Source organism: Typopeltis vanoorti, chromosome 4 (assembly GCF_054136105.1).
Source record: "Typopeltis vanoorti isolate ZY-2024b chromosome 4, IOZ_Tvanoo_1.0, whole genome shotgun sequence".
NCBI classification, from domain to species: Eukaryota; Metazoa; Arthropoda; class Arachnida; order Uropygi; family Thelyphonidae; genus Typopeltis; species Typopeltis vanoorti.
This window is the reverse complement of record NC_143552.1, coordinates 104,471,604-104,484,195: the sequence shown is the minus strand read 5'-3', so window position 1 is coordinate 104,484,195 and position 12,592 is coordinate 104,471,604. Positions and strand designations below refer to the sequence as shown.

Sequence of the window (12,592 nt, the reverse complement as noted above, 5' to 3'; positions counted from 1 at the left end):
TAGGTGTCCTCCCTCAATGAGTCCTTGGACTGGAGGTGTCACGTAATAATAATAATAATAAACAGCCAGAGGGAGACATATTGTACAAGTGTAAATGATCATTTGAAAAAAAAAATGCAAATTTGTTTCATCCATTTAGAAACCTATGTATTGATGGAGGTTGGAAGTTGGTGGGTATGGTGGGTTGGAAGGATAGATTGAGTTTTAGGCTGTTCATTCCTTCCAAGAGACCTCAATTTTGGAATAAAACTGAATCTTTTATTCCAAATTTGTATCTCTGTGAGTGTTAGAAAAGTAATACAGGTAAAGAACAAAAAAATGGAAACAGTGACAAACTGTCAGTATTTCGAACTTAACAGGAAGAATTCTACACCATTCGACTGACAGAAACTGGATTAATTTACTTTTGTTCTTTGGAAGTGGAAAATATTGTCTGAGCGTTTGCTACAAATTTCTCATAAATGTTCTAGTCTGGTGATTGAGATGGCCATAGCAGGCAGGACACTTCACCGTCACATTTTGCAAACCACTGGATGACTGTATTTGCTTGATAAATGAGAGAAATATACGTTAAACATCGATGGCTGCATAGGAGAAAAGTGTGACAATTATTATTATTATTACCACCCCAAGATCTCATGGAGTCAAAGACTCATCTGGGAGGTCCTTTTATCACACACACATCTCATCATACTGTGTCTTAAACACACTCAAACTCCTTGCAGACACCACACTCTCAGGCAAAGCATACCAATCATTCACAACTCTGCACAAAAAAAACCTGCCTCTCACTCCTCTACTCTCACCCTCTTTATACAGTTTCCAAGGATGACCTCTGGTTCTCCCCTGATCCCCCACTATTCTCTGTAGAACTTCTCCACCATTGATCTTATAACAACCCCTTACCAACTTGTAGGTCTCTATCATATCTCCCCTCTTCCTCCTGTCCACCAGCCTCTGCAAATTTCATCTTCTCAATCTTTCCTCATACTCGACATTCCAGAGGTCAGAAACTACCTTAGTCAGTCTCCTTTGGACCCTTTCCAACATCTCTTCATCCTTCTGAAAACCCGGTGACCAAATCTGGACACAACAGTCCATGTGTGGCCTAATCAAAGCCTTATACAATGGAACAAGAATCTCCCTACTTCCACACGTCAGTGTCCTCCGCATCATTCCCAGAAGCCATTGTGTTGATTTCACAATTTTGGCGATGTGTCCCCTAAATTTTAGATCCTTATCCACTGTCACCCCCAGATCTCTTATTTCCTCTACCTCCAACAATATATTCTCACCAAGCAAATTCTGCATCCCATCTTTGTTTTCCAAATTTTAAAACCTTACATTTTGCAACATTGAATTCACATCCCCATTTCTGTGCCCAATCACTCAATCTATTCAAGTCTTCCTGTAAGGCCACAACATCTTCATTACACTTTACGGTTCATCCCAACTTTGCATCATCTCCAAACAACTGAATATCTCCATCCAAATCTTCATCTATATATCATAATATACAAGTTAAACAGTAATGGACCTAAAACAGACACCTGAGGTACTCCACTAGTCGACTTTCCTTTTCATGGATATCACTCCTCCATACACAACTTGTTCATACCTATCAGACAGCCAGTCTCCAATCCAATTCACCAATCTAATATCCAACCCCATCTGCTCTAGTTTGACTGTCAACCTATCATGAGGTACTCTATCAAAAAACTTTCCAAAATCTAAGTATATTACTGTGGATCCTTTTCTTCTGTCCAAGGTCCATGCTGTCCATCAAAGATAATACCATTGTTATCAACCCAACTCTGGATCCAAGTTCTCACAAGCTTCTCCAACAACTTAACCACAACACCTGACACACAGATAGGCCTATAGTTTGATGCTTGAGTTCAATCATTCAATCAATCATGCAAAATTGTGCCACTTTATGAAGTGGCACAATCTTGCCCTCTTTCCACTTCTTAGGAACTTGACTGAGTGCAAGACTCATATTAAAAAAATATGTTAAGGCAGGTGTCAACGCCCAGGCACATTCTTTCAGAATACGTGGTGATATATTATCAAGTCCCACAGCCTTATTAACATCTAGTTTACTCAACTCCCCAAACACCTCTTGCTCATTTACAGTCAGTCTCTCCTCCCCATCATCAACTGCTCTTAATCTCTCCATGAAGTCACATTCACAAGATTGGAAGATCTTTATGAACTGCTCATTAAGTATCTCCACCACACATTCTGCAACAGCTGTCTTTATACCATTTCCTCCAATCAATGTCATCCTTCCATAATCATTCTTTCTTTTGCTGGCTACATATCGAAAAAACTCCCTAGGATTCTTTTTAGCTTCATTAGCTAACTGCTGTTCATACCTATCTTTAGCTACTCTCACCAACCAAGTCACCCTCCTTGCCTGGTCTGTGTAGACCTCATGAAATTGGTTACTTCCACTTCTCTTATGCTGCCTCCACAATGCCCTTTTTCTCTGTATTGCATGCTTAATCTCTTTATTCATCCATCTCACACCAACCTTATTTAACCTTCTCACCCATGGTATACATTTAGACATTGCATCTACTAAATATTTTTTGAAAATCCCCCAAGCTGCATTGATCTCTTTTCCAGCTAACTCCTCATTATTCCACACTACATCTGCAAGCTGTCTCCTGAGCTCTTCATAATCACCCCCCCCCCCTTGTAGTTTCACATATACCCTTTTTCTCACAGGGGTCCTTGCACTGCAGGCAACCACCCGGGTAATCATCTCATGGTCACTCTCACCAATTGGTGGATGATTTGACACCTCATTTATAATTAAATCCTGTGATGAGATGACCAAATCCAAGACCCTCAATCCTCGTGTGCCCTCTGTTACATATTGTCTGAGGTAGTTATTCCTCAAAAACTCAAGAAACTCATTTTCTTTACTTCCAGCTGCTATCTCATCATTCCAGTCTATATTGCCATAATTAAAATCACCCATAATGATCACCCTTTTCTCATTTACTTGGCTAATTTGATTGTACATTTCATTATCACCACCATCCACATTACCTGGTCTATAAGAACACCCCACCAAGTATTTGATTCCATTCACCTCTATATCACACCATACTGCCTCAAAACCACTGGCACTATATCTCTCTTGCATCTCTACTTTATTTGGACTTAACTCTTTCTCTATCATCAATAGCACTTCCCCTCCCTTTTTACCCCTTCTGTCCTCACAAAACACATCATACCCTTCCATCTCTATTCCTGTCAAGATGTCATCCTCTTCCAACCATGTCTCACTTATTCCAACAATTTTTGGGTGAACAGATGCAATTAGTGCAACCATTTCATCTGCATTGTTTCTTATACTTCTAGCATTTGTATACAAACACAACAGCTCATTTCTGGATCTACAGCTAGTTCCACTGATACCACTCACTCGATGTGATCTCTCCATGCTCAACTGGAGCCATTTCCCTTTCTGCTTCTTCATTTTAAAACTCTTTTCAATTCCAACTGTTTCCTCTTGATCCCTGGTCATCCCATTCCTTTCCTACCTACACATGCTCATCTCCTCTTGGAGCATCCACCTTTCTCATGCTGTGTACCCCTGTTCACCCTGAGCCTCCCCGTTTCCCTGCTCCTCTTGTGCACCCATTCTCTCATTTTTCTATACTCATACCACTCACTTCCCCATTCATAACCACCTCTTCAATCTCTCCTGTCTTACTCTCTTCCACTCTTCCATCACTTCCCACTTGATCTGATTCATTCTCTCTATTCACTTCTCTACCTTCCAGCAGCAGTCTCTCCAAGCGACTCACACCATAACCACTCAAATGCAGTCCATCACTCAATATGGGATGAAGATGATCACGTATGATTGAAAGATAACGTGCACCATTTACTTTGCCTTTCACAACAAGTGGACCCAAACCATGCAGCTCAGACCATTACAGAACCAACAAAACCTTTCAAAGTTGTAAACCAGAACTCTGGCTGGTAAGTTTCCTTTGGCTGATGCTGCATAAACATTCATCTGTTTGCAGAAAAAGTGAACAGATTCATTGGACCATATCACATCCCTCCACTGTTGTGTAGCTCACTTCCATCAATGCATGTGATGACATGCATTGATGGAAGAGATCAAAGGCTTGTGGAGGGCAACCCGACAGTGATATCCAACTTGATGTAGTTCCCAATGTAGATATTTTGTTGAAATGGGTTGCTCACCACCAGTATTGAATTTTTCGCACAATTTCTCAGCAGTAGCCCACCTAATTTTCATGGTACAATGTACTAATGCTTAAACGTCCCTCTCTTGCAGTAAGCACTTTTGTCTACTATTGCATTTCGCTGATGATGTTGGTCCTGTCAACTGCCATGCTGACATAATCTTAGAGACTGTTCCTTGACTAACGTGCAATTTCAGCTGTCCTGGTCATAGATGCACCTGCCAGCCTGGGTTCAACAATCGCACCTCTTTCAAAGTCACTGAGATCCTCTCTGATTCCATACTAACATGCAATAAATAGTGGCAGGCCTCTGTTTGCCTTTATACACAAGTCCCTAGGAATGTTATGTACACACACGCACACAGATACATATCAACTGTATCTGTGTTTGGTGCATCATAGACACTGCATTTCAACTACCAAGAACACAACTTGATAGCTTAGTGTTTCCATTTTTTTTGTGCATTACCTGTATATCACTATTGTTTATACTTGTTCTGATTTTTATTTCAAAAAAGCAACAAAGGGTTAATCCAATATCCAAACTTGAATCAGAACAACTGCCTCCCACTATTAAAGATATGGGAGAGTCTTATTCTAATTACATATCATTAAGTTTTTAAATTAATAATGCATTGTTTCCTCAGTTATTCCTTGGCATTTTTCTTGTATAACATCACACAACTCTCAATGTTTTAAATTAATCCATTCTTTGAGTTCTACTTTGTATCCAACTGCCTGATGCAACTGATGACAACCTGTAATTTTCAGGTTGAAATATATGGCCTTTGAATAACTATTATTCACTCTTTTCCTTGTGTTATCATGTTAATTTATAAACAGATTTCTTAACTTGTTCTCATGTACTAATGATCTGTCTCTCTCTTCAAAATTTTCCCATCCATGAAACAGCCTCAAGTTTGTTTCTAAGACTATTATATTCATCTGCCTTATAATTCCATATAAACTGCTTTCTCCTTGATACTTCATCTTCTCTGTTCATCCTCCAAGTCAAGACTATATGGTCCTCATCATCTTGGGACAAGGATAGCATCTCAATAACTAACAGATCCACTTTTGCTAGGACCAAATTAAAAACTCATCATCCTTATGACTCTATCACACATTGCCTAAGATATTTGTCCCTCAAGAATGCCAGAAATGCATTCCTTATTTCCTTATCACTATATGCTGTTTTCTCTTCCCAATTTATATCAGTATACTTAAAATCTCACATAATGATCACCCACTTTGTGCTTGTCAAACACATTTGCCTAAATACTTCCTGCTCATCACCCTCTGTGTTCCTTGGCCTATAACAACATTCTATTACATACCATGGTTTGTCCTGTTCACTTCTGCCTCAACACCATGTGCTCTCAGACCCATTAGTGCTGCTTCCTTTCAAAATTATTTTACCTGAGAGGATGCATCTGATTACTTATCATAAGAAATATTCCATTACTCCATTTACCCAACCTATCCTGCCAAAACATGCTAAACTCTTCTACTTTTATTCCTGTCAGGACATCATCTTCTGTCATCCAAGTTTTGCTGATTCAATAAACCTTAGATAGGTTGAGGTTATCAATGCCACTAATTCATTCCCATTATTCCTGATACTCTTGACAGTTGTATCTATACTAGAGAAACATCAATGCATTATCACTATTCGTATACATACTTGTATGTAGAAAATATATGAATTCTGCATTGAATTAACCTTGGTATTTTTCTAGGTCTAGCACCCAATGATGTGACCTCAAGAATGGTCAAAAGAAGTCTGCGCAGTGAGTCTTCTCATAACGTTTTTGTATTATAGTATACTGAGGCAAATCATTTGAAGTCAACAGCCTCTGTATACTAAGTAGACTAGTCATGAAGAAACTTCATGTGCAAACTTTGTGTGCTTACTCTTGGGTGAAAGATTAAAACAAGGATATGATTTCTTGTTCAAGTATAATATAATTCATATATCTATTATTACCCTCAGACTCCACTTAATTTCAAAATATACCATATATCCTCCCATATCCCAAGTGACTATGCTCACAAGAGGCTAGCCATCCCAGCTACCTTCCACCCTAACAACTCTATGTTCCCTGCCTTAGCACTCTTAATTGTATGGAGAATAACAATCTCTCCCAGTTCTTGTGTTCTTCCATATTCAAATACAACCCAACTCTTACATACACAGATGGATTGCATTTGAACATTGAAATATATTGCACAAAATTCTGATAACATATCCTAATATTTTGGAAGATATCCACTTTATATATATATATATTTAATTTCCTTGTTCAAAACTGTAAAAAAAATAGAAAATTTATAAGCATTTATATTAAGTGTATTAGAATTATGGATTTCCTAATAAAATAAGGCTAGCATCAGGGGTGAATGCTGGTCTTGAAATTCACGCTTGCTCTTGTTATCATTGAGGGAGTGAGAGGTGCAATTGAAGTCTGATTAGCAAAATAATGAATTACTGACCATTTAAAACTACATATTTAGAAATTGATGTACATTTAATCATACAAATACAACATTTATTTTACATAACATATGATATTCTATCTTTTTCAATTTAGCTGACCTACTTGAATAGAAATTCTACCCTACAGTTCTTCTTTATGAACTGGTCAATAACATTGTCATAAAAAGTTGGTTGTAACTTAATTTTCCCAAGCAACACACACACACACACACACTTGTAAAGGCTGGCTGAAGTTACTTTGACTGCATATATCCTGTGTTTAAGCAACAGAATGAGATGACATGAACGGAGTGGAAATGGCTATGCACGCACATGAAATCACAGTGCTGCAGTGAGGACCTGGAAGCTCCCACAACCGAGCAAGCCACGGTAGCTTTGACTAGACAAGCAAGCATCAGCCTTCGATACACAACGCAAAGCTCAATTATTTCTACACAAGATTAAGATGTCTTCTGTCTACAAAAATAAAAGCCTAAATGGAATGCTTATGAATGCATGCATTTATTAACAAATAAATATTACTTCTTTCTCAAGTAATGAGCTTGCGCAGCAAGCATGAAGAATTCACCCCTGGCTAGCATGACTTGTAATGGAAAACAGTTCTCTATATATGTTCAATGTGGTAGATTTTGATGTTAATATGGCGGTTAAATCTGGTAAGTGTTAGATTAAGAAAATAATGCAACAGCTATTTTTTTTTTTTTTTTTCAAATTCTGTTGTAAAATTCAGCCTGGTGCTGAATAACAAGTTATAATAAATATTTTTGATAAAGTAGCCTAAAGGAAGATTTCCTAGAAGTGATCTATTAAGCATTAATCTTGCTAATCCAACTGCAGAGAATAAAATAGGAGAAGTATTAAAGTTCCATTCAAAAAATTCAAAATATTGTATTGCATATTTTGAGAACTTATATAAACCAAAGTTATTATACAGTTAGCTGTGGGCAGTTTTTTCCCACTAGGTTAGAAAATATATTATACTCAACAAGCAATTATAATCATATACAAGAATATAATTCTTATTAAGTATAAGAATGTTTACCAGAGTAGCTTCTAATATGTTATCAGTGGTCTGAAAGAAAAATCTTATTAATGAGATCTTTGCATTAACTGATATCATTAAAAGGTTTCAAATGTACATAACACATTCAAATCAATATTAATATTTTAAGTTCAAATAGTGATAAATTGCTGTAATGCAGAATACTATACTATTATAGTTTTAGAGGTTATAAATAAGATAAGTAAATACATGAGAAAAAAAAAGAAGAAAGGCATACCCTTCAGACAGTTCAGCTACCCCACATGATATGTTCCACATTGTATGATAGTTCTAAAATATCAAGCAGCAGAACAAAAATTATCATTAGTTTTCAAATGCCTAGATGAAGGATAAACTTCTATAAAAATAAATAATAAAAATTAAATAAATTATATATATATATTTTTAAATATGGCATGGGTTGCTTATCTTTTCTTTCCTTATATCATAAGTAATATACCTAACTAATAATATCAAGACTTTAAAGAACCATGTACAATATAACAGTGAAACAAATCAGCTAAGCAATTTACACATGTAAAGAATTAATTATAGGTTTATTAGCTTCCATTTTATATTTGTTTCAGAAATACCCTTGGGGAGCAAATAGCATGAACAATAATATGAATAATAATAATAATAACAATAATAAAAATAGATGTGACATTAAGTGCATTTATATGGCAATTACTAGACATGGCTGCATGAGTAAGAGACCATAACTGTTAAGTCTGGCATGAATCAAACACAAACAACAGTTGGCTTAGTTGTTTGAAATTACAGCTGAAACAACAAAAAAACAAGGACAGTATATGAAATGTCTTCTAAATTGGATGTGTTCATCTGGCTGGATTGTCTATATATTTAATATATATCTATATATATATATACACACACAAACAATTCAGCCAGACAATAACTTATATCCATATGAGACCACTAAATCACTTATAGCTGCAAAGTCCTTGCAAAGGTTCTTTGCATTCTAGATGAGACGTGCGCTCTGGATTTTCCAATCAAATAGTTAATAGTAACTGAATTTCAAGGCAATCACTTTCCATATCTAGGAAGCAGGTGTACAATCATGATGACTAAGGTTTAATCTGTTTTACAATATTCAACAGTTTTCCATAAAAAGGTTGTCCAATTTAAATTGACTTTTATGTGGTGCCTTGGTTTTCTTCCAGTGGACCATGTGTCTAGCAGAGATTGCTAGAGGTCCTGATCTTCAAGATATTTAATGCACTATTTGTGTCCTTTGTTTGATTCACTTCTGCAGATTCTGACTGGTTCTAGTAAAAAAAAAATGTGTGTGGAAGAAGGGTGTAAATGAAGTACCTGGTAAACTTCTAGCAAAAGTAGTTTATCCTTTTTAGGTCTAACCTCAGGAATTCCATGTCAGTCTGATGATAGTATACAAACAGATTTTTGCAAAAAATCTTGACAATACATTCAAAAGTATCTTTCACAATATTTTATATTGCTTTCATAACTATTTTGGTTTCCAGTTGCTTGAGTAAAAAATAACACAAATCTGCAGACGTAGACTTCTGTGGCTAATTGGTTCAAAAGTTATATTTCGGTGATTACACCACATTTTTTTATTATTCAGTTATATAAAACACTGAAATAATAGTTCCCGACAAGTTTCGTAAATTGTAGGATTTACATCTTCAGGGGGTAAATAGTATAACTTAAAGTTTAAACAAGAGAATTAATAAATAGAAATCATAACTGTCTGGCTATTCATAAAACTCAAATGACAAAATGCAGATATATAATGTTATTGACGTTGAACAATACCGGACGATGTCACGTGTTCTTGTTCTTGTTCATACAGTCCAAGCTCAGATTGAGGTAGATTTTTTATTAGAGCTGACCACACTTGATGGAGAATTAAACCTTGATTTTTATTGCATTGGGTTGGGTTTTTTAGCATATTAGCAGCTTCTTTAAATTTTCTTATATAACTGTTGTTTTCTATGTATGACATCGTTGTTTTATGCCAGAGTACATCGTGTCCAGTGGAAGTGGTATGGAAAGCAAGACCCGTTTTTTGTTCTCTTTTGTATTGTACGTCTTTTTGGTGTTTAGCCATGCGTATTTCTCCAGATCTTCATGTCTGTCCTACGTAGCAAATCCCGCAAGAGCAAAGGATTTTGTAGACTCCTGGTTTTTTAAGAGGATGATGAGGTGGTTTTGGTGGATGTAGGAATCTTGAGATTTTTTCCATAGGAAGGAAGGCTACTTTTATGTTGTGTTTGTTCATTAATTTGGCTAGCTCATCTGTAACATTTTTGATATAAGGAAACAAGATTGCGTTTTTGTAATCCTGTTTTATTGTGTTGTTAGCTGGAGGCATTTTAAGGATTCTCTTGATGGTTTTTGTTTCATATCCATTCTGTTTGAGGATTTGTGTTAAGTATTTGAGTTCTTCATCACATCTTTCTTGTGTGCTGGAGATATTGTATGCTCTGTCTCGAAGAGTTAATTAAGCTTATTTTTTGTAAAGGATGGTGGTATGAGATTGCATTTAGAAATCTTCCAGTGTTTGTCGGCTTCCTATATACTGAGAAGGAGAGTTTATTTTCTTCATTAACTTCTAATAGAATATCCAGAAAAGGAAGTTTTTTATTTTTTTCTTGTTCTAAAGTGAATTTTATGGTGTTGTGCAAATTGTTGAGATAATCTTTGAAATTGATAAGTTCATCTGTTGTTCCACTGAATATGATGAAAATATCGTCCACATAGTGTAGCCATATTTTTTGTTTTTTATGGTAATTCTTAAGAGCATTGTTTTCAAATTTTTCCATAAATAGGTTTGCTAATACCGGTGATAAAGATGAACCCATGGCCAGTCCTTCTTTTTGTTCCCAGATTCTATCTTTATAGGTGAAAAAAAGTATTGTTTATGCAATGTTTAAAAAGATTCAAGATGTCCAGAGGGAAGAGATCTTCTAGGAGATTCAAAATTTCTTGTCTCGGGACATTTGTAAACAAGCTGATAATGTCGAGACTTGCTAAGATGTCTGTTGGACCAATATGTATATCTTTCACTTTTTCTATGAAATGTTTACTATTTTTTATGAAGGAAGATGTTTTTCGTATATGTTGTGAGATCATGTTGGTGAGGTATTTCGCCAAGTTGGAAGTCGGTGAATCTCTTCCATCTACTATTGGTCTTAAAGGCATATCTGTCTTATGGATCTTTGGAACACCATATATTCTTGGTATCAAAGGATGTTTTGATTGTAAGTATTTTTTAAATTCTTCCGTCCAGAGAGGCACTTTTTTTATTAAATCATTTTTTTGTGTGTGTAGGCCAAGTCGGGTCTCTGTCTATGGGTTTGTAAGTGTTGGTATCTTCCAGAAGACTTTTCATTTTGTTATCATATTCTGTAGCATTTAAAATGACAGTTGCGTTGCCTTTATCTGCTTTTATTATGACAATATTTTTGTCATCCTTTAACTTTTTAAGGCAAATGTATTCATTGTAAGGTAGATTCCTACGAGGTAATCTACTTTTTAATAGTAAAGCTGTACTTTCTATACGGATAAAATCTGCCATGTTGTCCAGTAGATTTCTAATTCCTTTTTCTATTTGTGCTATGATATCAATTTTTGGAAGGGAACGTGGGGTTAAGGCGAAGTTAAAACCCTTAAGTAAAAGATTATTCTCCTCTTTTGTTAGGACTCTCGAAGAAAGATTAATAACTACTTTTGAATGATCTAGTTGTTTTTTTATGTATTTCCTTCTAGTGTTACATTTAACAAAGCAATAGCGATCTCAGAACAGAAGAAACATACATTAATTCATAAGTTCAACATACTCCTTCAGAAGAAGGAAATACATAAAAAACAACTAGATCATTCAAAAGTAGTTATTAATCTTTCTTCGAGAGTCCTAACAAAAGAGGGGAATAATCTTTTACTTAAGGGTTTTAACTTCGCCTTAACCCCACATTCCCTTCCAAAAATTGATATCATAGCACAAATAGAAAAAGGAATTAGAAATCTACCGGACAACACGGCAGATTTTATCCGTATAGAAAGTACAGCTTTACTATTAAAAAGTAGATTACCTCGTAGGAATCTACCTTACAATGAATACATTTGCCTTAAAAAGTTAAAGGATGACAAAAATATTGTCATAATAAAAGCAGATAAAGGCAACGCAACTGTCATTTTAAATGCTACAGAATACGATAACAAAATGAAAAGTCTTCTGGAAGATACCAACACTTACAAACCCATAGACAGAGACCCGACTTGGCCTACACACACAAAAAAATGATTTAATAAAAAAAGTGCCTCTCTGGACGGAAGAATTTAAAAAATACTTACAATCAAAACATCCTTTGATACCAAGAATATATGGTGTTCCAAAGATCCATAAGACAGATATGCCTTTAAGACCAATAGTAGATGGAAGAGATTCACCGACTTCCAACTTGGCGAAATACCTCACCAACATGATCTCACAACATATATACGAAAAACATCTTCCTTCATAAAAAATAGTAAACATTTCATAGAAAAAGTGAAAGATATACATATTGGTCCAACAGACATCTTAGCAAGTCTCGACATTATCAGCTTGTTTACAAATGTCCTGAGACAAGAAATTTTGAATCTCCTGGAAGACCTCTTCCCTCTGGACATTTTGAATCTTTTTAAACATTGTATAAACAATACTTTTTTCACCTATAAAGATAGAATTTGGGAACAAAAAGAAGGACTGGCCATGGGTTCATCATTATCACCGGTATTAGCAAGATATACATATTGGTCCAACAGACATCTTAGCAAGTCTCGACG

The 12,592-nt window shown here is 35.6% G+C and overlaps 1 protein-coding gene across 1 annotated transcript in view; it reads right to left on the bottom strand.

Annotated features, from left to right (window-relative positions):
* LOC150107569 (uncharacterized) overlaps positions 1–12,592 on the bottom strand; it is a 613,086-nt gene that overhangs the window by 258,586 nt on the left and 341,908 nt on the right. Inside the window, exon 17 of the mRNA XM_090392132.1 lies at positions 8,013–8,065. Coding sequence (XP_090248258.1) covers positions 8,013–8,065 — 53 coding nt within the window. The remainder of the gene's footprint in view (positions 1–8,012; positions 8,066–12,592) is intronic.